The 27,947-nt window shown below is 40.4% G+C and overlaps 1 protein-coding gene across 1 annotated transcript; it reads right to left on the minus strand.

Moving 5' to 3' along the window:
• On the minus strand, positions 1-27,931 carry musk (muscle, skeletal, receptor tyrosine kinase). The gene is made up of 17 exons (XM_041058198.1): positions 27,687-27,931; positions 21,355-21,481; positions 21,016-21,167; positions 20,727-20,854; positions 20,315-20,456; positions 20,061-20,185; positions 18,281-18,440; positions 17,745-17,751; positions 13,830-14,093; positions 13,405-13,598; positions 12,770-12,793; positions 12,535-12,623; positions 8,441-8,615; positions 8,052-8,238; positions 7,786-7,977; positions 5,074-5,222; positions 1-1,954 (listed from the first exon to the last, which is right to left on the minus strand). The coding sequence occupies exons 1-17, from the start codon at positions 27,787-27,789 to the stop codon at positions 1,254-1,256; spliced, it is 2,919 nt and encodes a 972-aa protein (XP_040914132.1). The 5' UTR covers positions 27,790-27,931; the 3' UTR covers positions 1-1,253.
• Positions 27,932-27,947: the final 16 nt, after the last annotated feature.

Consider the following 27,947-nt stretch of genomic DNA (forward strand, 5'->3'; position numbering starts at 1 on the left):
TATTAATTGTGTTTATTTGCAAGCAATACAAAGAGATATCATAATTAAAAGGAAGAAAGTGTGGTGAAAATTGTATCATTTATGTCACAGATAATAAAAACATAATTATCACGCCACATTCAAAAAGAAGTAAAACATGTCATTCATCTGAAAGGCATTTTCAGTGGACTTCAACATTTTCTCTCATTTGATCTTAATCTCTTAATCTAATAAAATTAGAAAAAGCAGATTAAAAGACAACAAACGGCTTTGCTTTTTGTTACCACACGTCCACATGACAAAAAAGACTGACACTAAAGAGGCTGTTGATGTGGTCCTCATATTGTGTCATAATACAACATTAATTAAATTCAGCACAGTTGAAATCTGACCATGGAACAAAGTGTGATCTGTCTTTGTGAGAACCAGTTAAAAAAAATTTAGTCTTTCAGAATGAGGAAATTTTTTTTGGTTAGGCCATTTTTCATTCACTAAAGAGTCTATTTAAAGACACAGAAATGAATCCTGTTAATGAAGTTCTGCATAATTAGAATTAAACAAAAGTGTGTGTCTGGGTTTCAGTGAGAGACTTATGGGCGATGATGATACAAGTCGGAGGAACTAATTTTACCTTTGCCTGCTGAGATTTTGTTAAAACAAACTGTGTGTCAAACACTATCAAAAAAGTAAAATTAACAACAACAAAAAAGATCAACAACAAAATGATGAAAAAAAAGTGTGTCTTCATATATGGATAGAATGCCCAAAAATGGAATAGCAACTTTTCTATTAAAACAATCAACAGCAATGGTTTAAAGTGATTGTGTGCCACTGTGGAATTTGCTAGAGGCGACTACAACAAGAGAAAAAGTAGTTACTGTTTGAGCACTAACTGTCATTTTCCATTCACTCTATAACCTAAATGTTCACTGTCAGACCACAACCTTTACAGCTCAAAATGAAGAAGAAAATTCTACATCCAATGGATGAAACACTAAATGTTCATTTATTTTTAGTCATTTAACATTTTTCATGAAAAAAAAACCAGACCTGTCTGATGGGTATGTGCGGGTAAATGATCAGGAATTGAGGTCCTGAATTAAAGATGTAAGCAGTACGTTTATGATACAAAACTTGTTGGTAAGGTTACCACTTTGGGTCTCCTGAAGAGGAAAAATTGGGAAAGGAAAAATCACTAAATTACTACATAGCTCACTGTTTTTTTGCACATGGATGGACATGTTTGCTTTTTTGTTTTGTGAAAATCTCCTAGGTTAGCAGTCAGCCTCAGGCTCAGCATTCATGCTTAGCGTGTTTCGATGCATACGCTCCAGTATCCGATGTATACTACTGAAGCTGGGCCTATCTGATGGGTGTGTGCTCCAACAAAGCCTCATCAGATTGTACAGCTCCAGAGGACAGTTCTCAGGACAGGAGAGGATGTGACCATCCCTCACGTAGTAAATAACCTCTTCATGACCCATACCATAGTACGGCTGCATCCCATGGGAGAAAATCTCCCATAGCACCACCCCATAGGCCCACACGTCTGATTCGGTGGTGTAGCGGTTGTAGAAAATAGACTCTGGGGGCATCCAGCGAATGGGGATGGCATCATTCTCATTGGCTTTGTAGTAATCAGCCGAGTAGATGTTCCTGGAGAGGCCGAAGTCTGCAATCTTCACCACCATCTCCTCTCCGACCAAGCAGTTCCGGGTTGCGAGGTCACGATGGACGAACTTGCGCTCTGATAGATACGCCATTCCTGCTGCAATCTGCTTGGAAATTGACAACTGCTCGGTGCAAGAGAGAGGTCCCGCCTCCATCTCAGAGGAGAAGCTGCGACCCGATAAGCTGGCACGGCTTAGGGTGCGCACCGATTGGGTTGGAGATCGACGACGCAGGAACTCATTGAGATCCCCATGGGCCATGTACTCAAACATCAGACACATTGGTTTGCCCACTGCACAGACACCTGGTGAAGAGGGGATACAGACGATTTTATTTTATGATCTCAGACACACAGAATGTATAGGTTAGTGTGTGAGTTGTGCGTTTTCCCACCACAGAGGTTTGAGAGAACAAGCACAAATAGTCAACCACATAAACACATTGGTGACATCATTAAATCAGACTGAATCAAATGTACTTTTTCTTCCACATTATATAATACAATGAATTCATTCACTGTAAAAGGTAAATATATATTCAACCTAGACATAAACACAGACCAAACCACCTGTGATGTGTGCATGCTCACAAATATACTCACACATAGTGGGTGTACAGTCTTACATTAGCAGCCCTGTGATGTAAACATAGTATATTTCTAAATTAGCCTTGTGTTCTGCTGAGGTTGTCTGTGCAGTGGGGGAATACGGGCAATTTAAAATTGGGAGCATTAGTGAATGTGGCTTTGCTTTTTGTATGTCCCGGTGGTGATTAAGGGAACTCACAAATAACGTTCTTTAGGTTTCTGAAAACCTGAAATGCTGTGTGTGTATTTGGCAGTGATGCATCTTCCACAACTGAAGTTGTTTGCATTCTTGATGTGGAAAGAAAGTGTTTTGATGTATTATTTAAAAAAATACATATCCATTTATTAATCTGTTTCTCACCTCTGCAAATGTTTACACTCACCAAATTCATTCTACTCTATTTACTACTTATTTACTTTACCTGTATAAAAGAGTGGCTGTCTGCTTGTTTATTCATGCATTCCTATAAATGCTTTTTTGCAATGTGCACTGCTTAGAGGAGTTAGAGCACACACTATTAAGGCTGTGCAGGTCGCCAGCAGCCCTGCATAAGCTGTAGATGTGCCATTCATGTAACCTGGCATTCACAGGCGTTACACAGACAGACAACATTTGGGGTCTTTACAGCTCTGTGGAAAAAAATGATAACAAATAACCAGGTCTGCCAACAAGAAAAGAAATACCCCACTGGAGTCAGACAGTACTTTCAGCCAGCAGTTTAAAGCGCTGCGGACTGCGTCTGTGTTCTTTCCAATTCAGTGCATGACTAGTACATTTTATGTGGTTAATGCACTGAGTCATATTGGCCACAGTCATAATTTTGACTGACTGCATTTCATTGCTTCTGTTTCTGTGTGTAACATGAATTGGAACCTCACTGACCCACCGGTAGCCCAGTCACTACCTCCTCTGAAAGTCAACTCAAACACACATAACTTTATTTAAATTTCTTGTGGAAATCCCAGAGTTTCCAAAAATACCAAATGCCTGAGGCTGAATTTGGGGAAATGGGCATAAAATGAGATATCAAGAATATTTCCAACTAGTGGAATTGAGCAGCCTTTAAAAAAATATGGATTGTTTGGTTTGAATATGTGACTATGTAAACACCATTAAGGTTCAACGAACAGCTTGAACAAATAAATGAAATGTATCGCGCCTTATTGAAGCTGCACATTCACATTTGGTACTACTGGAGTCTGGGAGTTTTTTCAGCTGTAATGTTTTTTAACTGTCTTCTAACTGTGATGTCCAGATGTCCAATTCAGCATAAGAACTGCAACAACAACATGCACTCATGGCAAGAGGGGGAGGCTCGGAGGTCATGCTCAGTCAGTTCATGTCCTGTGTGTCAAGAACAAGCTCTGATTACTGCTCTCCGGGTTGTGTGTGTGGACTTGTTTTACAATATTTGTCGGGTCCAAAAACTAGGAGCCCACTATACTTGCCAGGGTTGTGACAGCTTTGTGGGGTTTAAAAGGCTGGACCCCACAAGTAAGGGGTAAGTAAGTAAGAGCGACCATATGTCTGTTTATTCATACAGACATATGGTCGCTCTACTTTTGACACACACATTGGTAATGATACATATATTTTTACACATGACTTGCAGTGTATTCTTAGTCCAGGGGGTAATTAAATTATCTAATCATCTCTAGTTTCATGTGCATCTGAGACTTCGGTGTTAGCGAGTCAGTCTCCAGTCATTCAAAATGAATGTCATTCAAAACTGTGCCAAAATATATGATACAGCGTCTGATAAACCTAAAAAAAAAAAAGTTGCAGTTGTGAATGTTGATTTTTAAAATATTTCTCAGCCACTGGAGATGTAAAACAGACCAAAGTAAACAAACTTTTTCCAGCACAGCCATTGACCAATGGATTTGTTGACTCACTGACAGCACCAGATAGTGTTTTGTATCTCTAAATGTCTCCCTGGAAATATATTTGGATGCGAGCTGTTTGTATTAGATTAGATGGGCTGTAATAGTGCCGATAAACTTTAATAGAGGACATTTGTTTTACTCAGGGCAACAAAGGCACATTAGTTGTCAAGCAACACTTGTTTACTGGCAAACAGATCTGGATCTCTAGTGTTTTATAGTACTACTGAGAGAAAGATCTGAGGGGAAAGACTTCGTTCAGGAGAATTACGGCATGTGTGGGAAGTGGGGACCTGAATTTACAAAAACAAATTGCCCCTTATTTACACATGATTTGCTCACTCTCTTACAAACATTTTGGCCTCTCTTGTACAACCCAGTCCACATTCAGGTCAAATCTTTGTCTCTTTTAAGGTTATTTAAATGTTTCAGTACCATGTGGATTAATATATGTGGGCAAAAACTGAAATTCAGATTTAACAAAACAAAAGTGATACTTAGAAGACAAGGTCTGGCTTTATCACCACATGGACTTTCAGATTTTATGTGTTATGTGACTTTGGTCATCTGATTTTAATGTATTGTACTAGAGACTGATTTAGTGTCTATTCCCTTGGCTGTTGTGGATAACATGATAGAGCTAAAATAAAAGATGGTGATGCTGATGATTACTGAAGGATGCAGTTATTTAAGGGGACGCCTTGTACAATTTGATTGTTTTGTTCTTAGACAGATGTTTCTGTTACTGTTTTCATGGATGTTTTAATGACAAGTGACAATTTATTTTGCCTTTTCTAAGTCTCTTATACCGTTTCTTTACTATCTGTTTTTTCACTTTCCTTCCAGAAGTTGTACAATGTAAAATCCAGCTGTGAGTGCAACCTCTTTGGGGATCTTGTTTTTGGCTTGGACACTCTGTTTCTCTTACGAACACACACACACAGCACACGAACCTAGGAGTCGCACAATGTTCGGATGGTCGAATTCTGCCATGAGTGCTGCCTCTCTCTGGAAGTCATTCTGCATGTCGGCTGAGGCTTCTTCCTTCAGCATCTTCACAGCCACCATCGTGAAAGACTCCATCGGCAGCAGCCCTGGTGCTCTGCAACAATCGCACACATGAATGTTCAAGTAAAGAGATCGTAAAAACAAAATAATAAATATGTAAATGCAGAATTCTACATATTTTAGCATTGTGGGGGTGAGAAAATGCATTCTCCACATTTCTGAGACCATGTGTTTTGAATGTGTCTTTTAAATCTACCAACAAGCACCCCAACATAAAACATGGCACAACAGCACAACTGTATAATTACAGGATTCTTTAAATGTGAAACACTTTAAGGGAAACGCATACAGACATTCATACACACACTTCCTGTGTTGCTCACAACAGGGACAACCTAAAGTCAGTGTAGATTTTTATACATAGTTTGTACACACACACACCTACACATCTGAAACCACTCACTCCCTGATATACTTGCACACACACACACATTGGGAAACTATAGATTGAAACCCAGACCCTGTCAGGAAGAAGTTGTTTACTCCTCTGGTCTATTTAGGTCTCTGTATACGTTGTGTGTGAGTGTGTATGTGTGCATGGGTGAAAATGCACAACAAAACACGTGTTGCCTTTGTGTTTATATGACTGTTTATCTGTCCTCCTGAGGGCTTGTGCATCCAAGGAACATGTCTTTATTTGAACACATTGCCTGTTACTAGTCACGTGTACAGGTATGAGTGTGCATGTGTGTGTTTGTCTTCTTGTACTTTTATCGTTGTGAGACCGAATTTGAGTTTTAAACTCTCATGTCATTTTGGCCAGTCCTCACTCCCTACAGGAGCAGTTCAATTGGTAAGACTTAGTTTAATGATTAAGTTTAAGAATTAGGTTTTTACTTTCATGTTGGACATGTAGTAGATATTGACTGAGGAATACTTTCCATGAATGCCCTTAGATGTACAGTCATCCCAGTGTGTGTGTGTTTGTGTGTGTATTATGTTCTCAAGGGTGTCCATATACCACAACATTCCACTTTTCACAGAGAGATTAGCAGCTGGCCAGAAGGACATCTCACAAACCTGGTTGGCTACGCACCACCAGTGCTACTGTTAAAGTGCCACAAACTATTATAGTACCTTACTGTGTGTTCTGTACCCTGGTTTATCTGTCATGCTCCACATACTGGCATTGGCTCAGAAGGTCTGAATTCTCAACTGCAGTCTAATGCATGATGGACAATTAATGAGTGTGCTGTCTGTTGTTATTTTACACTTTGCTGCACTTAAAATGTAATTGTTTACTTTGAAAACTAGTCATCACAATGATCTTTAAGGTCTATATTAAAAATCCCAAACATTTTTACATGAATCTACTTTGCCACTCTTCGTAGGACACTTTTCTTGGAGGCACTTTATTCGTTCTCTGTGTGAAAACGTATGTTTCTTGTTTGTTACGGGCCAGACCCTCCTGCTTTTAATAATTTCCAGTCTTTTTACTCCCGCTTGGACGCAGGCATGAAGCCCACTAGCTGTCAGCTTGATATAATTCGGACAAAGCACCTAAAGCAGTCATTTGAAGCAGTTGGTCCTAGCGCACTAACAATTTTTAACAGTCCAAGAAATGAGACCACATCCTCGCATCCGTACACTGGCTCCCTCGTTCATTTCCGAATAAACTTCAAAATCCTTCTAATTTTCTACAAATCTCTCTATTGTCTCACTCGTACATCTATCTCAGAACCCCTTACAGCACCACCCCTCAGATTAGAAGGATTATCTGATTCCTTGGGTTTTAAATTGCTTTGGATCTTTGGTTTCTATTTCAGTCGTGTTTTATTTCCACAATATCTGAACATATATGTCTTCGTGCTTGTAAAGTATCTGTGTAAATACATTGTACGTTTGTATTTGTTAATAGAAGTGTTCTATAAATTAACTAAAGTTCAAACTTCTGCTACTTTGAACTACTATGAAAAAATAAAACATTCTAATTGGCTGCAGTGGTTATTAGTGATGGATGTACTGGCTCTCTTACAAACATGCAGCCCAAAGTGCTTCACAGAACAAGCCCAAAATATATATTTTGAAATGATTTTGTACAAGAGATTTATTGCTTTTTAGAAGTCCAACTCTTATTTGACCCAAGTCTGGAATTTAGTCTGATCCTAGAGATTAGTTTGGGACATCTGTGTCTTGCTGTGAATGGGGTCAGTGTGCAGTGTAAGTGACACCGGTAGCAGCTCTCCTTGTGACTTTGTCAATGACGCAGCAGTTCTCATTATGACCGCTGGCCTTGTTAAGCCACTCAATCCCCCTCTCTCTCTCTCCCTCTCTCTGAATCTTGTCTCACCACTCCTCCACCTGAGAAATATCCACATCATCACGTTAGCCCCTGGCAGCAATGTCATCTACTTAGTATTAGTCTGAGTAATGTAATATTACAAGCAAATGTCCCTGTTTCTAAAATCTCTTTCCGATTTTCAGTGGAGGACTCTTTGAGTTTTGAATCTCTGCTTCTCTGTCTTTATCCTTGTTTAACTCTAATCACTTCATCTCTCTTTTTTACTACCCAGTTGTACAGTTACCTTCTCCTTCTGCTTTCTATATCCATTTCTCTTCTCCTCCCCTTTTCCCTCTCCCTCACCTCCCCCTCTCACCTGGCTTGGAAAACCCGTCCGAAGGCTCCCTCACCAATATCGCGAACATATTGGATGTTATTTCTTGGGTACTCAAGAGCCAGTAGCTTTGAGTTCAGCAGCAAGGGAACCCTCTGATACATGGGGTTGGGGTGGAGTCGGTCCAGCAGGAGCTCTGATGGAAGAGCACTCAGCGTTGGGGTCTCCATCACTCTGTGGATGGAAAGTGGATGAGCTAAGAACTGAAATGTAGATAAAAAGCAATGCGCATCTTGTGTTTCTTTTACCTCTTTCGGTTCCTCCACTGCTTCCTCCGTCTGCGGCAGGCGAGGATGATGATGAGGAGGAAGACTGCACCTGCAATTGAGGTCAGGATGATAACAATGACAGACATGGAGTAAGCTGGAGATGACACAGTGGTTGTGGGAGGGAGACGAGGAGTCTGACGGGGGCCCGGTGACTCTGGCTTCATCACTGAAAAACATAAATTCGACACCAAGGTGTTATGCTGTGCATGGGCTTCTAGAAAGTTGTTACATTCAACATGTTAGCTGCTAGCTCGTAAAGTAATATGGTATAAACATTTTCTTTTGCACGTGCATTTACATGTTTGAGTGGGAGAATGCCATGAACTGGAAACAGGTGAACAAGATACAAAGAAAGGAGAAAGCACTACCTGATGCTATGCCTGCCTGCCCACACTGCTGCACCGCACAGTACTCCCAGCGTATGTTGGGATTTGAGGTGTAACACCAGGGTTTGTCACTGATTCCTCCTGGGTTCCTACAGTGGTTGTCTGAGTTCTTCAACTCTGGAATGACATCCACGGACAAGCGGTGCTCGTGGGGAAACTGCAGGACAAGGGAGAATGGTAGGGAGAAAAAAAAACATACAGATCACTATCATCAAAATGACCTGAAAAGGGAACAGAAGAGTTTGAGCGCTACCAAGAATTGTTGCATTTTGGAAAAGAGACCTTTACTTCATGTTCTGTCAGAAATTTAGCACTTCTTCTTTCTACTTCCTTTAGTGGTAAAGTGAGTACATCTGTGAGCTAACCTCTGTGCCCAGAGGTGTTTTTGAGAAAAAAACATTATCTGCTCTGTTGTGCTGCTGACCCCATGCTGTGGAGAGGGGTAAAGAGGAAACAGACTTGAAGGATCAGTGAAGACTGATCAATAAATTTCTTGTATTTTTTTTTCTTCTGGAATGTTTAAGAGATGTTTTAAGCCGATTTGAACGGACAGAGTTTTTACTTTTCACATCAGAAATGAAACTAAGATGGATTTCCAATTTTCAAGGCCCTGTTCAGGATCTGTTGTAAAGTTACAGTTTAATAAACACAGGTTGTAAAATGCTCTATAATGAGGGACATTAGGGGTTGCATGGTTGTTTCTGCAACCCAGAGTGCCAACTCAAATACTGAACATCTGGTGTCTTCATGTGTCATGAGCTTTAGTCATCAAAAGAGCAATGGTCCAATTTATCCCGTGAGATATGAAGTTATGAGCCGAAAAAGCTGGGTTCAACACATGTGCTGCTGTAGCTGAGTGTGTCAAACAAACTGTTCACAGGGCTGATTCCCTGAGAAGTCAAACCTCAGGTTGCCAGGAATGTTAAAAACAACAACTCCATATACCTAAACAAGTTAGGTAATTTGTCCAAAATAATCCATGGACTTTAGGGGGATGATGGACTGCAACTATTCAATGTCATAAGTCCAACACTTCGTGCACCTAACTATCCATCCTGGTTTCCTCCTTGCAGATGTTTTGCAGCAATATGATAATGTTATGTTACTGTACATCCAGCTTTGCTTCTGTCAAAGAACAGTCATAATTCTAATGACCACAAGAGGTCGCTTCACAGGGATAAAACAAAGGCTGTTTTAGGTGCTGAAATAACATGACCAGAGATGTGGTTCTTCTGAGAGCACACAAAACGCTCATAGAACTTTTCCGTAACTAAAACGGAGCAACAGCCATCAAATATTATCAGCAAAAAATAACATACCATCAAAGTGACATGGTATGTTTAATTCATCAGTCATGGGCTCGACAGTCTCTGTGGAACAAGACCGAATCAAAGTTTGGCTGCAGTTCCTCTCTATGACTCAGCATAAAATGGGACACCACTCACACTATACACGCTATTCACCTTTCATGTAACATGCAACTCTGGGGGATACATATGTGTTGCGTATGTGCTGAACACAGATGCATGTTTACCATGTAGACTAACATATGGTGTGTGTGGAACATTAGAATGTTGTGCTCATTTCCTAAAGGACTCATATGTACAGAATGTTTTATTTCCACTATAAAAACAGAGTTAAAACATCTGCTCTATGATGTGTAGACGGTAAATGATGACTGTAACCTGAGGCATCACTGAGTAATCTCGAACTGTAGATTTTAGAAAAACTACACTGACTTTAGAGCCTAAATCTTAACTCTAACCCATAACCTTAACCCTAACCATTTTATTTCTTAATCAGAATTTGGGAAACACACACACCCCCAAAAAGAAGAAGAATGTTTGTTTTTAACCTTCAGAGTCTCACATCTCATCCAATGAAAAACACACCAGCCTTCTGAGTTCAAAATGGTGCAATCAGCTTCCCATTAGCTTCTGGGAGAACTGTTCCAACAGACATTATCCCAATCATGCTATTATTATACTTACAAGAGGAAATGAAAGCTTTGGTGCTGGCCAGGAACTTAAGAATCATCATCAAAATAATCCCATCTTTTTTAACAGCCTGCCTTTTGACTTATGTTTGGCCAGAACACCATATCGCTAAATTCCAGCCTTTTCCTGGAAGCTGCTCATGCTACATTCCCACTTCCTGATGTCACTGTATTTTCTTAGTAACTTTAAATCCTGACTTGTATTACAGACAATACATTTTCACCGCGGATCTGTAACTGACAGTTTGCTAAACCCTGATCCCCTTAGTTGCTGCTGCTGTGCCTCTCATGCTTTCCATTCACGCATGGAACATATGCAGTTTACAATGATGGCAGATTTTCCACTCGAAATCTTTCGTAATTTTGGACACAATGGGTCCTTTATTTGAGACAGTGGTAGACAAAAGCAGGCTTCTCATTTCTATTCTGTGAAAACCCCTCAAAATGCTGTCTTGGCTGGCCTTTCAATGTCTCAATCTAGCTCATTTTAAAAACAAGAGTCTTATAAAGAGAGCTTAAATATGCACTTGATGGCTACATACATTACATGACACTGCACTAAAAGACTACATGTCCCAGGCAAAATGACAGCATCCTCACCAGCCAATGCATGTAGGGGGCATGGAAATAAAGAGGCAGCATTACATCCATTGTATCCTTGTACTTCAGTGTAGAGCTTGTTAGTTGTGATGATATGTGATAAGAAAACTTGTAAGCTCAGACTGTTTCTTTTCCACTAACAAATCTCTGTTTAGCTGTCAATACTTAGACAAAAGAGACTCAAAGAATTTATGTTTACATCTAGCATATCCACTACACAGTGGATGATCTGCTGGTTAAGACATTAACCAGCAGCAGTTAAGAGACATGTGAATCGTTACTGACAGCATTCGGAGTCAACTGTAAATACATATGTAGTGGTAGTGTAGTCCCAAAAAAAAACACTCTAATACATACATGTATGCTGCAACACATCCACTTTCACACACACACACACACAAAGCATGTCTGCCAGTGTCAACCAGTAGAAGACAGTTAATCTTGTCTTGTGTTTTCAGATTAAAGTTGCTGTTTGTTGAAGGAGACACGGACCGTCAGTAAGAATAATAATTCTCCCTGTGTGTACATTTGTGTGTGATATAGCACATGTAGCATTCATATTTGTCTGTTATATGGTCTAATATGCACATGGTTTGGGGTGTGTGTGTGTGAGGGAGAAAAAACAAAGGAAAGAAAGAAGGAATGCACTAATATTTGTTTATCGAATCAGAGGGCAAACGTTTTCTCAATTTCACGTACAGTTTGTGTGTGTGTGTGTGTGTGTGTGTGTGTGTGTCAGCAACTGTAAAATGTTACAGTGCGTGTTGGTGATGGAGTATGTGCAGCATATGCGTGTGAAAGCTAATTGCTTCCAGAGGCAGGATGTGACACGATGAGCCCCTCCCTCTCTGCTGACCTGGCACACACACTCACACACACACACTGCACAGGAGAGTAGTAACAGTTCACCCTAACAGACTCTCTCACTGAGCAAATCCATAAAAACATAAAGGGGCTTTTTGGCCACAGGGGTTGTGTGTGTTTGTGTGAGCGTGTGTGTGTGTGTGTGTGTGTGTGTGTGCTTGTGTTTATGCACTTCTTGTGTGTTTTTTCTATTTCTGAGTAGAGGTCAGGAATGTTTGATATAAAACTGAACATCCACACACAACACATCAGTCACACTTACTAAATACAGGAATTAAGTGCTGGCAGCCTTGCTGTCAATCACTAGAAATTTCAGCAAAGCTCTTCAACAGTTCCCTCGTATTCCTTTAAACTTTTTCCATCTTTATTTTGGTGGAGATGGTAACTGACATGTCATTAATTAGCTAGCTACTTAGGACTCCACCCAATGATTAAATCATAGTTTTAAGCATGCAAAAAAAGGAATATTTGTTCCAAAGGACAGGGACATTCCCATGAGCAGATACTGCAATGTTTTTGCAAAGTTTTTTTGATGCTATATTTAAGTTTATATGTTCTACAACTATAAAGTGATGTGACTTTTATGGCTTTAGGGGCTTATACACACACACACTACCTGTTGGCTCCATGGCTGACACGGTATCCCAGACCTCGTCACATTCATGCTGCCTTGGTAGAAACGGCCTCTGTCATTGTAACATGTTGCTGTTGATGCCAAACAGATATGGTTATTGAATTAATTTGTTATTTTTAACACTTAGGATTTAATATATGATTCATTTATTGCTGTGTGAGATTAGTACTGATGATACAGTTGTGTTGCACTTAAATGTTTTTTTTTTTATACTTACTTGTAATTTGATCTTTCTTGATGTCTGAAATGCAGAAATGTACAGATTAAAAACCATGAATAGTAAGAGGAAGTAAGGCTTTTAAATAATCCAAATCAAAATCATATTATGGAGAAATCAATACAGCCCTGAAGGTCAGTTCAGTACATTTGCAATTGTATCACAGAGCAAACATACTCACCACTATGCTCAGATACTTTACACCACACACACAAACACACACACACACTTGCAGCTGTAAATTCTGGCTCAGTCTAGTTGGTCCCTCTTAATGACTTCATCAGTATCGGTGACCTGCAGCGTAGCAGGCCAGGCTTTCCTTTGCCTTCAGCACAGCATATAACTGCACTCCACCTCCTGCTTTTCTCTTACACACACTTCATTTCGTGCCTCATCACTGCTTTTATGCTAGATTGCCTTGATCAAGATTTTTCTGCGGTACAGAATTAGTCTTATATTTAGCAAACTGTAGTTAAGAAATTGAACAGAACAAAATGCAGGGCATATCTGATCTTGAATAGTTTAGCAAAATGAAAGAAACTGGTTCTCCTACCAGAAAGCACATAACATTAATTTAGTATTATACAGTATGCTTATTTTTTGAAACAAAACTGTCTCAGTAAGGGATATCTTACCTACAAAAGGGACATGTGTGCAAGCATCAGGGTCTGTGCGAAGGCTTGGTAAGGCCTGACAGTTGGGCAGCAGTGATGTTGGAGTGTGGGACCCAGTGATCGAGCCTAAGAGCCCAGGCTGGACTGAACTGCTGCTCTCTAGTACCAACCACTCCTTATGGCAGTACAGCTCCTTCACAGCCAGGCAGTGTTCCCTGTTTTATAAAGGGGGGATGTAAATGATAAAGCATCTTCAACCATTCATGCAGTGTTTCATTATTTTGTTAATTTACTCTCACTTCTTACATAATTTTCTAAATGTGTCCACTCCATCACTTTTTCATCGTCATCTATTAAATCCACCCCTTCACCTCCTTCATTCTTTCATATACAGCTTCAACCAAAGTGAGCCAGTGAAACAAAGCGCAAAGAGGAACATACGCTACCTGCAGACAGGTTTAGGTGCAGGTCCTAACCCTGATGGGTTGCAGTCAGGGAAGGAGGAGTGGCAGAGCAGTGAGCGTACTGCAGGGCTACACAGCATACTGAGTCCTTCCAGCTCTGCCCACCAGCTCTGAACCAGGTACTCCTGCATGTCCTCAGGGTCCGAGAGGGAGGAATTAAAGAAAACCAGCGAATCATCTCGCAGGATGGTGCGGCAAACATCTCCTCTGTAGGCGCTACAGTAGCCTGCAACACCCTTGTAGAGTCTGAAAAGAGAAAGACACACACTAGACTTTCAGATGTGATTGCTTGACCGTTTGTTAAAGGGTGTTTAAAGAGGACTGTTTATTATTATTAATTTTTGGGGCATGTTTTTAATCCCTTTATTAGAGAGTTAATAGTAGAGATTCTCCTCTCCAAAGCACCAATGCTTTTAAGTCCTCAGGAAACAGCAATAAACAGATCCCATACTGCTTTGGCTGATGATTAGTTTTTTATTAAACTTTTTGTGGAGGTGTGTGCGTTAAAAGAAATACTAAGAAATGGTCTATCAGCTGAAATATCTTCTTTAACATCATCCAGATGTTGATCATGAAACAAGTTGCAGAGGGTTCATGTGAAATCAAGTCCTGTCTGCCTGCTTGTCTGTTGGACTTCCTTGCTGCCTCTTAAAACAAAATGTCAGTCATACACAGTGATGGGAATAACGGAGTTAAAATAAACGCCGTTACTAACGCCGTTGCTTTTTTTAGTAACGGGTAATCTAATTACTTTTTCTATCGTTAGAAGGCCGTTACCATTACCAACATGTCGTTACTACAAGTTACTGAAGCTACGAAGAGGTCATCCCACTTGGCTCACACAGACACAGGAGCTCCAAATGTGTGTTTTTCCCCCTTTAGTGAGGGGGGGCGGGGGATAACCGCATAGGTAATGATGATTGGAGTAAGATTTTACGTTAAGCCAACCACAGACATCAGGTGGGCGGGTGTTTGCACACAAACTATCAGAGATGGCGAGTCCGGAGTCACAGGGAAAGACGGCGTTTTCGAGGTGGAAATACAGGCACTACTTTAACTTTATCGAGGTAAAAGGTGAAAAATGTACATGTTGAGTGTACATTGTGTCCCAGAGCAAAGGGTTTGTCCACGTCCTGTGTAAGCAACTCCAATTTAATGAAGCACCTCTCGACGGCACACGCTTCTACTAAACTTTTGGCCAAAAACGCTGTCGACCGGTAACGATAGCAGGCCCGGTGTTGTTAACGTGAGCTCCGGAGAACACGGCGCCACGCCGTCCAAGCAGCAAAAGCTGGATTTTTCTGCTCCAGCTCCACAAAAACCTGTGACAGAGACGGAACTTAATAAATTGATAGGCAGATATGTTGTGGAAAACATGCTGCCGTTGTCAACAGTTGATTCAGACTCATTCAGAGCCCTCATGGGCAAAATACCGATGAGAGGAGGATCCGGTCCGCCGTGTCGAAAGACATTTTCTAAATATATTGATGCATTGATGTCAAGACCAGAAATGAAAGCAGTATACAGACGTGCTACAACAAAATGCACAGCCTTATGGAACAAGGCTAGCTGTTCGACAGTGGCCGCAGAGACTGTGGATGAAGTCATTGCGAGAAAGCTGATAGTCCCTTGCACTACGAGTTGGAACTCTTTTTATGATGCCCTTGCTCGAATCTGTGAGATCCCTATAGTCGAGCTGAACACCATATCATCCAAGTTTGGGTTAAAAGCCATTACAGAAAGAGAGCATCAGTTCCTCAGGGAGTACTGTATGACAATGAAGCCACTAACAGTAGCCCTAGACATACTTCAGGGAGAGGACAACGGTTTCCATGGTACTCTCTTACCCACGATGGAGACATTGGTGTTCAAGACCCTGGAGCTGAAGAGTGGCCTGCAAATTATGGTTGACCTTCCAGAGGCAATTGTTACAGTAAGAACTAGTATTTATTTTTAAATATGTTAAATACATCCATACATTATGTAAAAATTATAATGTAAAATGTTTTCTTAAAAAAGTATGCTCATAATGTTGTGTGTGTGTAGATAGTCAGTTTAATATGTTCTTTGCATTATATGTCATTTCAGGCAATTAAAACAGGATTTGCAGAGGTGCTGGAAAGCGAGAATGCTATCTTGGCTGCGGTGACTCTGCCTAGGTTTAAATTACGTTGGCTGCGGACACAGGACAAGAAGGATAAGGCCAAGGCAAGTCTTCTGGCAGAATGCCGCAAAGGTGCTCGAGACGAAGACCAGCAAACAGGTACTACCAGCACACCAACACATACCAACTCAACCATAGAGGGTGAGTTCTTTGCCTTTGATGACGAGGATGACACTTCTGCTACTGCTGAAAGTCAAGTCGCAGATTACTTTAAATCAGGGGCACAAGGGATGGACTCTCTTTGTAGGTTTCCACTGATAAAGAAAATTTCACTCAAATACAATACAGCCACTCCATCCAGTGCTCCCGTAGAGAGACTGTTTAGCCTGGGGAAGCTCATCTTTACTCCAAAGAGGAACAGGCTCTCTGACCTTAAGTTTGAAAAGCTTCTACTTTTAAGATACAATCAATGGTTTAATGGCTGAGATGGTGAGATGACTGGGTAGGCTGGGTGGATGAATGAATGCATGCGTGCATGGATGAGTGTTAGGAAGGAGGATGGATAGATGAATGAATGAATGCTAAGGAATTAAAGTTGGATTTGTTCAAGAAATTTCAGTACTATTACAGTACAGTACTATTGCTATTACTTTCAGTACTATTACTATACAGTAGTATTTTCAGTAGCCTACTGTTTTAAAAGTAGTTACTTTCCCTGGTAACTAGTTACTTTTATAGTGGAGTAACTCAGTTACTAACTCAGTTACTTTTTGGGAGAGGTAACTAGTAACTATAACTAATTACTTTTTCAAAGTAACGTGCCCAACAGATAGGTTCCTGCCTATCTGTCCTCCTGCTTGTTTTTCAGCCCTCATGTCTGTTAGCCTTTCTCCATGGACATGGTCCACATTTCTTTCTGTCTGTCTCGCATCCAAGGTCTTTCAGCCTGCCTGTTGGTCTCTGACAGCTATCACCCCTGCCTGTGTGTACACCAACAATTACAAACTCCAGATGTCACCTCTTGGGGAGTTTAATGCTTCAGCAGAGTTCAAGTCAAACCATCAAACCTCAGGCTAACCTGTAAATCTATCAACCCCACCATCTTACCATGTCCTCCTTCTCTTTACTCTCTCTCTTTCTTCTCTGCTCTCTCTGTTTCTGCATCCTATAAATACAGTATATAGTCCAGATGTGGTCGTGAGATGGCAGATCTTATAAGTAAACCTGGCCTTTACATCTGTCTGTGACCTGCTGTCCACTGCCTCTTTCTTAATTTTTACCACAGAAATTCTTGTCAGACATCCCAAGGCCAAAACTTTATGTTACTCTCTTTCTCTCTCCCTCTATCGGTCTCTCTGTCTTTCCCTCTCTCTACCCCTCTCTGTGTAGTTCCACAGTCCAGATGTGGTAACAGGGGGCTTTGCTGTGGTTCAGCAAAGTTCAAATTCAACTCACACCATATGGGTGACTGAGAGAACAGCTCCCTCTTAACATTGCAGGTTTATTGACACGACTAAACTCCATATTGTCTTCAGCAGACCCAAAGGAAGCAACAGTACTTAATGTCACTGTGCAAACACAAGTGGTTTTGGCACCAATATAAAAGTTAATGACAGCTAATGTACTGTGTAACTATCCTGAAGCTGGTTCACTTGGGCTGAAACATTTCTCCATAAACTCACGAAAAATGGGTTGTTGCATTGTACATGTTACATGAAAATAGACCAGGACAAAGAAAAAATAACAAAACGAAGCTCAGAACACTAAACAGCTGTGAAGATCATTTCTCTTACCTCCACTCTATGGGGAAGTGGCAATATCCAGAAGATGTCGGTTGAAGGAGCACGAGCAGGAGGAGAGGGGAGAAGAGAGGAGACACACAGATGAGAGGAGGCAGACAGATAAAAATCAGTCTGAGTTGGAGGAGAAAACCAACCATGGTGCTTCTCTCACCAGCTCATAGTTAACTGAGGAGACTGAGGGGACAACCAGGTGGAAGGACAATGTGTGTGGCCTGGGAGGAAGGGATGTTTGTGTGTGTGTGTGTTTTGTTTTTTGTTTTTTTTAGGTGACTGGGGTCATGGGTTGTGTGGCTGTTGAGTATGGTTGAGCATCAGCCAAATGGGGGGGACACTAGACAGCTGAAGCGACACAAAACACCTCTAATATAACTGGCAGCTAACATAACACACAGCAAAGCAATAACAACAATAACACACACGCAGACACAATAGCTGCAAGTAGCCGTAACTATTAGCTTTTCTCTGATGTGGCGGTCAGTGATTTTGTAACATCTTGAGTAGGAATGGAAATCAAAACACGTCGCTACCTGCGACAGTGACTCTTGCAGTTGCTTTGACGGTGTTGGCTCCAGCACTGTGTCTGTTGGAGGCCAGACAGGTATACAGAGCCGGCTTATTCACTGTGACTTTAAGAACAGACAGAATCACCTCTCCCACCAAGGTCTCTTCAACCGATGCGCCTGAGATCTGGAATTAAGAAAAACAGCAGTGATATGTGATCACGTGAAAGGACTTACACTGTGTGAAAACTTTTTTTTTTTTTTTTTTAACTGTAAGGTATTATAATCTCATGGGTGTTGAGTTGATAAAATTAAGTGCATGCACTATGTGAGTGTGCCTGGCATTATTATAACTTGTCACTTATCACTCATTCAGATTATTTAAAAATTCCCTGGTATTCACACTATGCAGATATGTCAAGATGAAATGCGTTGTTTATAGTTTCTGTATATTTGTGTGTATATTTAGGTGTGTGTGTGTGTGTGTGTGTGTGTGTGTGTGTGTGTGTGTGTGTGTGAGAGTGAGAGAGAGTGAGTGAGTGTGTGTCGAGGTGCCGATGTTCAGTGTGTCTATATTTGAAGTTGTGTCTAATACCATCTGTTTTTATGACGAGCTCTATGCAGCCTGAATTTAATGACCTTAACAAGCTGCCAGAAGAACAGCTCCCAGTCATTTTAATCAGCATACACACACACACACACATATATAGTATTTACAAGCATTATGGGCCTGTAATCACATTGTAGGTAACACCCAAGACTATTAAATACCCAGACATTATTTGGTGTATGTCTGCCTGTGTACCAGTGCAGGCAGACATACACCAAATAATGGTGTCTGGGATGTTCTTGCTGAAAAGAATGTCCTGTTTAACATCCTTAAGGTGGTCCTGTATGTAATCTCCATGATCTAGTGTAATGGTCAATTAGCCACTGGTCAAATTCACCACAAAATTTACTTTTTGTTTTTTTTTTAAGATTTTAATTTTACCACATTGAAATCTAAATAGAGAGTTTAAGAAAAGCAACCAAATTAAAGCTGATAACACTGTGTATCATTGGCTAAATGGAAGGCAATCTCTTCAATCCCCTGTCATCATAATGAGAATTCCTTTGCTGTTTATATCGCTGATCCCACAGCCAATCTTCAAGCGTGTGTGTGTGTGTGTGTGTGTGTGAGGGACAGTGAAGCGAGGGAAAGGGAGAATGAGTAAAGGATGAAGAGAGATGGTGTGTAATTTATATTAAACACTTGCTATTTTATACATATTCAAAAAGGAACAACATCATTCAGCAAAAAACACCTAAGAGTGTGTTGCTTCAGATTTTGCTTATTAGCCATTAGTCTACTAAATATATTAGCTTGTATAATTATATTCTTTTAGGCATTTCAGTAGAGTTTAATCTCAGATCTGTGCCACAGTATGTGAAGATGAAGGAAGTTTGTGAGTAAATTCATCAGACAAAGCATGCTTGCTTTCCTGGCTATTTACTCTGTTATTGTCACAGCTTTCCCATTATGTAAGGCTCTACAGCTGACAATGTGTCACAATGTCTGCTACGTGATAAAATTTCTCTGATGCTGGCTGTGTTGTCTGACATTTGAGCCAAACTCAACCACTATAACAGAGACAAGATCACAGGCAGTTATGAGAATCCAAGGGGGCTAGACATGCACAGATGGACCAATGGATGAGGAGCTAGCTTTTAGAGATTCTTTGGGACTACAAGGTTCATTTCTAAACATAATTGGCCTTTTAGAAACACATACTGGTCAAACCCTAAAATGCTGAACCTGAAAACTTACAGTATTCCCATTCTCCAGCCAGGTGATGGTGGGGATTGGATTTCCTGTGGCGTTACAGTCGAGGGTAATCTGGCTGCCATACGGTACTCTCTTCTCCTTTGGCACCCGCAGGATTCGTGCTGGAGCTAGACACGGACACAGACACACAGACACATGTACACATGGTTACACTGCAACCAAACAATAATACGCCACTGTTTTAATAGCAAATTTACATACAATCACAGAAAGTAAAACTACATTAAAATACATACCCTGTACCTCTATGGTGACTGGCTTTGAAAAGGCCAAACCAAAGCTGTTCCTGGCCACACAGCGATACTGCCCTGCATCCTCCTTCTGTATGTTATGAATCTTCAATGCACCGTAGTCAAGAATGGTAACACGGTCAGTGACCTGGGAGAGATGAGATGATTTGTTAGAATTATTCCCCTTTTTACTCTTTTTTTAAAAGATAAAATGAATTTATTAACATTATGATAACATTTTTTTTAAATCTGATGCTATGACACACAACCAAGTGTATTTTGGCCATTTTATTCTTAAATACTGCATTTGCAGATGTAAACACTGCACTATACTGTTAGCTGTTATTTAATAGGCTAAGTCAGTGAAGCTTCATGTGACTACAGCTTTCCACTGCTGCCATATACATTTATGTTGTACCTTGATAAGCTCATCATCTTTGAGCCAGGTGACATCTGGTTTGGGATTACCGAGGGTCACGCAGGGCAACACTGCTTTGGATTCTACCAGAAGGGTTACATTGGTAGGGTGGCGTTTGATCTGCGGTTCTGATGTTTAGACAGACAAGACAAGAGACAAGATACAGTGGTTTTAGCCTTTTGTCTCAATGCTACTGGGAATTTTTTGTTCTGAATTGAGTTGTACCATCTGCACATGCTTTAGAAAATCTGGACTTCAGCTCTACAACTTTGGAAGAAAGCAGACATACTCATTTTTAGCTGCAGTGCTCCACAGCTCTTGGCTGGCTCTCCAATGCCGTTAGTGGCGAGGCAGCAGTACTCCCCATTGTCTGACTCTCTTACATGAGGGATGATTAGCATCTGTCCCTGCTCCCTGGTGATGTACCGCGGGTCATAGTATCTGGTGGGGCAAAAAGGAGGGTGCGATATACTTTTTGCAAATGGTAGAATTGTGATGGCCAAAATCAGTCACAAGGAGACATATCTGAGGGACATGTATGTAAAGACAAATTCATTAATTAACCTGCAAGAGCAGACTTGCAGACTTTGAATACTATCGTTGAAAATGTTGTTTGCTGTTAACTTACATAATTGGGTGATTATTCTTGGTCCAGGTGATGTCAGCAGGGGGACGTGACTGCACCTCGCAAATGAAGGTGGCATTGTGATCCAGTAACACATCCACTGTCTCTAATAAGGTGATGATACGAGGTGCTAGGCAGTGAACATACAAGAAAATATGAAAACATTAATTAGAAAACAAGAAATCCATGATAGTTTTTGAAACAAAATTTAACAAGGCTACCTTATTTTTTTTAGCAACCCTGTCACCAGACAGAACACTGACGTTGGACTTTTTGACTGAATGTGCCATTGAGCTGGAATCACTGTTATGCAGATGTGTTGATTTAAAACAAAAAACTAGTGCACACGTTTTCATAGCATGTGAGACAGGGTTGGACACTGAGCATGTTTCTTTTTAATACATCACAGTCTAACTCAGGGAAGAGCAAACAGCTGCATCTTTTCAGCCAAATTCTTTGACATTCTTGGCATTCCTGTTTTAGACTGAGTCATCTGTTTCAGTCAGTCAGTGTCCAACTCTGACTAATGACAAATCAGATCTTCTGAACTTTGTTACAGTGTTGACCTTTTGACAGGGGCCCAAAAAATTATTAGAGCATTAGGTTTTTGTTTTGTTTTTTGTTTGTTTTTTCATAATTCTTAATCTGTCATCAATAAGAACAATATTTTGTGCTGATAATCTAATGGCTTCTTTTTATTTTCTTGTTTTTGGCAAGAAAACATCCAGAGGGCCTCTGTATTGCCCAACATGCACCCAGGGTGTCCATGGGAATTTCTTTTTTTATTATTATGAAAAAAAAAGCAAAAAATATTCAGTCATTTTCATTGATAAGACTTTAAACACTGTCATAATTTTTTCCACATGATAGTCGTTATATGAAACAAAAACAGCCCATAGTTTGTATTGGATGCTGGACACTGAGTGACTCAGTCTGCATTAAAGTGACAGCCAATGTTAAAATAATACCTTCTTGTCATATGGCCTTCATTTTGTTTTCCATTTTCCATTTCAATATTCAAAGCTGCTTCTTTTCTAGTTGGTATGTGTACTTAGTTACTTAGTGACTTATTTAATTATTATCAAATAGTGAATTCCACTGTTAGCAGAATGTTACATGTATGTCTGCACAGTGTTATATTTCATGGATTGGTGTGGTCTGTTCTGGTGGGATAGAGGGGCCCAATGTGATATCTTTTCAGGAGGCCCAAAATCCCTGGCGGTCTCCCTGTCAGTGTACACAGAATACACAAGTTATTACAACCACCTGGTCTTTTTCATGACATAAACCAGGATAAAGATGTTATCAATATTCTGGTTGAAGGAAAAATGAGTAGAGAGACTATTTTCAGAGAAATGAGATAAGGGTAAAAGGGAAAGCAACTAAATAAGGTTGTCTGATATTTATCTTTCACTCTGGGTGAATATATTAAGGAGGAGAAAATGAGAGGGGTAGTAAAAACAAAGACATGTTGAAAGGAAAAAGGGATGGAAGAAGATCGCAGTAGCACAGGAGTGAGGCAATAACTGTTTATGCGTGGACTGAGATCAGAGACATCAGGGTTGCTTTAAACTTTGTTCGAACCGAGAGGAGGAAGAGGCAAAATAGAAAAGAGAGAAGTGAATACAAAGCTCAGAACAGAGGAGGGGAGAGGGAATGGAGAAGAAAGGAAAGGAGGATGAAGGAGAGGATTAGGGTTTAAAGGACACTGTGCTTGTTTTGTCTCTTGTGAAAGAAAGATTTCACAATAAAATGGCTGGAAAACCAGCCCACATCCCCACACTCAGCCCAAGGTCACTGCTGCCGTTTGACTCATGAACTGGTGATGGAAAGAAAGCAACTATAAATTACTTAAACCTTGACATGAGGTTAAAAACCTTTGTTCTAAACACCACCACAATTTTAGCCAAGGTCAAAGTAAGGTGAAAATATCTACTCTACCCTACTTCCTTTATTAAGTGGTTTCATGTAGGCTGTGCAGTCTTATTTTTAGCCATGCTAGCAGCATGCAAAACAATTGACATTCCCAACTGCTTCAGCTACTTTGTTTTCAGTAGGAACTGGCCAAGGTTACCATGCTTACACTCTAAACTAAGATGGTGAACATGGTAAACATTATGGTCTGTTTAGCATCAGCTTGTTAGCGGTGTCATTATGAGCATGTTAATGTGGCATGCTGACATTAGCATTTAGCTGAAAACACCACTGTGCCAAACAGACTCATGTGCAGATCCGTGTTTGATCAAACACGATTTAGAAAATGTGGCGCACTTCAAATGTTACATAAAAAATTTGAAAATAATTTTTTTTTATCGTGGCCACAAATTTCAGTGACATTGTTGTGTTGTTTCAGCTTGCTGCAATAAAAGTCAGAAAATGTATCCCTTTAACAACTTTCAAAGGAAAAATATGATTTAAAAATGTCTTATGGGACTGTAGCATGTTACACGAGAGGCTTGTTTTGAAATGAGTTTGCAGAATGAGTTTTTTTTCTCTCATTCTCTTTCTATTGCCAAAATTCTGTCTAAACAAATGGACAACATCTGAAGAGTGAAGGGTTCACTATGGCCCATGTTTAGCCACATGACTCATTATTTAGAGAGCCTCGCCGGATTTGACCTTGTGAAATGTTCTCTTTTTTTGGACATCAGAAGTGATACAGTGCTGTTAAGGCCTCCAGTAACAGTGGTCACATCTGGCCTTTACTGTATCTATTACTCGAACCTACTTGATGCAAACCAACTGCCTGCCATTATCACTCCCTTTCTTTGTTTTAGTGCTAGTGTGTGTCCATTCCAGAACATAAAACTATTAAAAATTACTGACGTGCAGGATGAAAAATGTTCCTTCTTGTTCAGTGTGACCAGGTTTAGACATTTGTGTCTTTGTGAAGTCCTCAGGCACCATAGCCAACAAGTGAGTGTTCCTGACCAAGTATGTCTCAGCCATATTGTCATAGCTATCACTGTGTATTCACTTTACTCACTGTAAATCAGCTTTACAAATTTTGCTTTTACAACTTTTTTCAACTTTTCTTCATTGTTGATCTCAGTGCAGTGATCACTGAATAAATCTTTCCCATTCAATTTTAATTGCATCTTTCCTGTTTTTCCTCCAGTATCCTTCAGATCTGTCAACCTTTCCAAACTCTATTTCTTTCCCATAAAAGTGGTCTTAAAGCCTGTAACTTATAACACCCTTTGGTTCCTTTGGTGTTTGCTTTGATTTGTAGTTTATCCTCCAGGTTTTTTCCGTACTTTGAGTCAAATTGTAAACAGTGCTCTCTCTTTCTCTCTCCCTCTCTCTCTCGGATGCTATCATGCAGACCAGATACAATTTTTTTTTTACTTTCATTGTGGTCAAACAAGAACAAACACAAAAATAGTATTGTTTTCGTGGCATGTCTGCAGATTAGATGTCTGCAAACAAGTCATCCATTGTTTATACTGGTTCAGTGCAGACAGACATGCTGAGCAACGTTAAGCACAATCTTTAACTTTCCACACTGTCTATAAATGCACATGTGGTGTTAATCCTGGTAGAGCATATTTTACACTAATAAGTGGCTCATAGGACACTGGTGTTATTATTACATTATATAATTATCACAATTAAGATATTGATTCTAAACAGTTGCATGTTGTCTGCAGTAACCAAAGTTTCATTTTGTTTTGGTCTATGCTGTCACCACTTCATCTAACCGAAAGCTTGAAAGTTTCAAACTCATTCACAAGACCACTGGGACTTGAAGAGGTCTTCAAGAAATATACATACATTTTTTTAGGGGACAGATTAGTAATGATTAACATTCAATTTATTTGTTTGCTCACACTCATTTCAAATTAAATCAATCAAAGCTAATGAAAGCCAGCTCAGGCCAACAGAACCCTTGAAAGTGAATCCTTTTGTGCCATCCATCTAAGCTTTGCTCAATTGGCCCACGCCTCATGACCACAGCAAAATCCAGCAATAATAATAAGAATATAATAATGCACTTATACAGCACTTGTCAGTCCAAAATTCTTTAATATTTATTTGTAGCCACAGCTTGTAAAACTGTGGTCAGTCAAGTCGCAGATGATTAAACTTGATTTTAAGAAGCCAAGGGGGAGGTGGACCGCCGGCAAGAGGCTATGGCAGCTATTATCCTCAGCTTTGTCTCCAAGAGGTTTGGCCACATTGTGAGAGACAACACAAGGTCGGCCTATACAATGAGTCATAGGCCACCAAGCAACACCGGCTGTGTCAAGAGCTTCGAAAACAACACAGACATCAAGTTCCCAGTAAAATCAAGCACCTTTTCTTGGATGTAATTTCAGCTAAGAGTCAGTCTGGCATATTAGACTGGCAGTGGCTCAAGAATGGCACTTCTACTGAGGTAGAATGTCACTAAGTATGGAGTGCAAAAACCCCCAGAAAGAGAACTGACAAACAACCTGACCCTATGTATGCAGTGCCCATAACAGCAGTTGAGTGCCTAGAGAGGGACACAGGAAGCCCTTCATTACAGAGAATCCAGGGGTCCAAAGGTGGCAGCTGTCAGCATGCAGAGTGCAGACAAACCTCTGGAGGTGGGGTAGAAGGCACCGGTGAGGTCCAAGCCAACAGAATGTGTAGGGATAGACTATTTTCAGTGACCAGGTTCAAGAATATCCAGGACAAAGAGTAGCAACGAGATATGAGCCATCAGGTTGGTAGGGATGGTGCGGCAAGTTGCATGGCAAGCAGACTTCCATTATATCAGGTTCTTAGTCAAAGTAGTCTTGGACTAAGAACATTTTAGTCCAAGACTAAGATCTAGGGCACAAATCACATCTAGGGTAAAAATGAGACACTTTGCTGCCCTTGGAGCCTGAATGTCTTTAGACTATAGCTGATCATAAAATCTGCAGGCAGGGGGAAAAGTTAAAAATTACTGCTGACAAATTTGCACATATGGTGGTTTTAATGGAACATGTGTGCATGGAAAGATAAACACCAATTAAAGCACATAATGACAACTATGCTATTATCTTCAGGTACTGAGGCAACTGTGGGTAGAAATTTGTACTCAAATGATGGATTTCGCCTTGTGTGATGAAAGTAGAAAGAATTACTTTTTACTTTTTACACTTTTTCTCAATTGTAAAGCATCACCACTGGTCACTTTATGATTTTTCACACTATGATAACATATCATTGGCAGTTAAATCATTTTTCTCACTCGTACATCTGCAAATCATTGCTGACAGGATGCCGTCAGTGACATGTAACATCAAGAAAGATGCCATGCACATTCGTTTCAGCCTTGTAATCACTGACATATTACGCAAAGCACGGATCATCTGCCAAATCCAGCTCTACACCATGCCAGTCTAGCCCAGCTCACCAGCTAGCTATAATACCCACCCTGGCAGAATGTGACAGCATCTTCACCACCTGTTTCCCTGAGCCAATGTGCAGCATGTGCTGTATATCTGTACTTAAAAAAAACATGTACTGTATGTCTATGGTCTGCTCTGCAGGCCTGTGCATGTGCTTGTAAAATTGTGCCAGCATTTGAAATGGTACCCATCTCACATGTCCTGATCCTGAAGCCACAGCTGAACTTGCTGCAGTCAAAAGTCTTTCATGACCTGTGAGATGCCCATCTTTTCTCATTTCTGGACCAGTTTTCTTTTTAAGACCAATACTTTCCTATGGCAAGCTCAAAACAGATAATAGGTTAATGATGATTACAGTTTTTGAGAATTAATTGGAAAAATACAGGAATCAATGACTCATATGATACCCAACAGGTACTGATCATGTCTGCGTACAGTGTAGCTGTGGTGAAGGTGTCCCAATCATCTGGAAATTGATCACATCACAGAAATAGCAGCAGAGGGAATAGCTCGTCCCTAACCACCTTTACAACAGTTGTGTAGTGTAGGAAGTGTAGGAAGGATATAGATTTAGTCACATTTACACTATGTTGGCCTATAAACACCTTCTCATTTTTCCCTGCAGGATGTAGCGCAAAACAGGTGATCTCAGTGTAGCACGTGGGGAAGCACTCTCTTTAAGAAAAGTCTGCAAGAATAAAGGATGCTCTCCATATTTCTTTTTCCCTCTCCCATGCGTTGTTGACACACAGTCAGAAGAAAGATCATGCAAAAGAACTATCTCTTTAAAAAGTTTTAAATTACCAAGCACAACACACCTTCCACATTTCTATGAATAAAAGACAGTATACTGAATTTGTTCTGTTTTTCTTTATAATCCCAGAGTACTTGAGACACCTTTGATAATTTATGATGAAGAAAAGATATTCTTTAAAAGCTCACAGAGTGCCAGCATATGAAAACCTCACTTACCTCCCTGTATGCCGTAACTTGACGTGACCAGAACCAGCAGAAAAAGGAGCTTTATGACTGAAATGGGTTCCACAGTCTTCATACTGGCTCTCAAATGATCCATCTGGACGAAGCTTTTTGACGGGTACACAGTAGAAGCTGGTGGTCAGGCTCCCATGGCAGGGAAGAAGACCTCCTTGTTGTTCACTTTGGTGTCTTTCTTTAGTGTGTGCGTCTACCTCAGCCAGGGACAGCCATGAGCTCCGTATTCAGCATGAACCA

This window comes from Toxotes jaculatrix, chromosome 16 (genome assembly GCF_017976425.1).
Source record: "Toxotes jaculatrix isolate fToxJac2 chromosome 16, fToxJac2.pri, whole genome shotgun sequence".
Taxonomy (NCBI): domain Eukaryota; kingdom Metazoa; phylum Chordata; class Actinopteri; family Toxotidae; genus Toxotes; species Toxotes jaculatrix.

Bases quoted from the DNA above. Each gene is read 5' to 3' on its own strand.
- musk (XM_041058198.1), bottom strand. From the start codon at position 27,789: ATGGATCATTTGAGAGCCAGTATGAAGACTGTGGAACCCATTTCAGTC. The intron at 20,186-20,314 runs GTATGTATTTTA...GTCCGTGTCTAG, and splicing joins AGTCACCATAGAGGTACAGG to CTCCAGCACGAATCCTGCGG. The intron at 5,223-7,785 runs GTGAGAGGGGGA...CGATTGTTGCAG, and splicing joins GGACGGGTTTTCCAAGCCAG to AGCACCAGGGCTGCTGCCGA.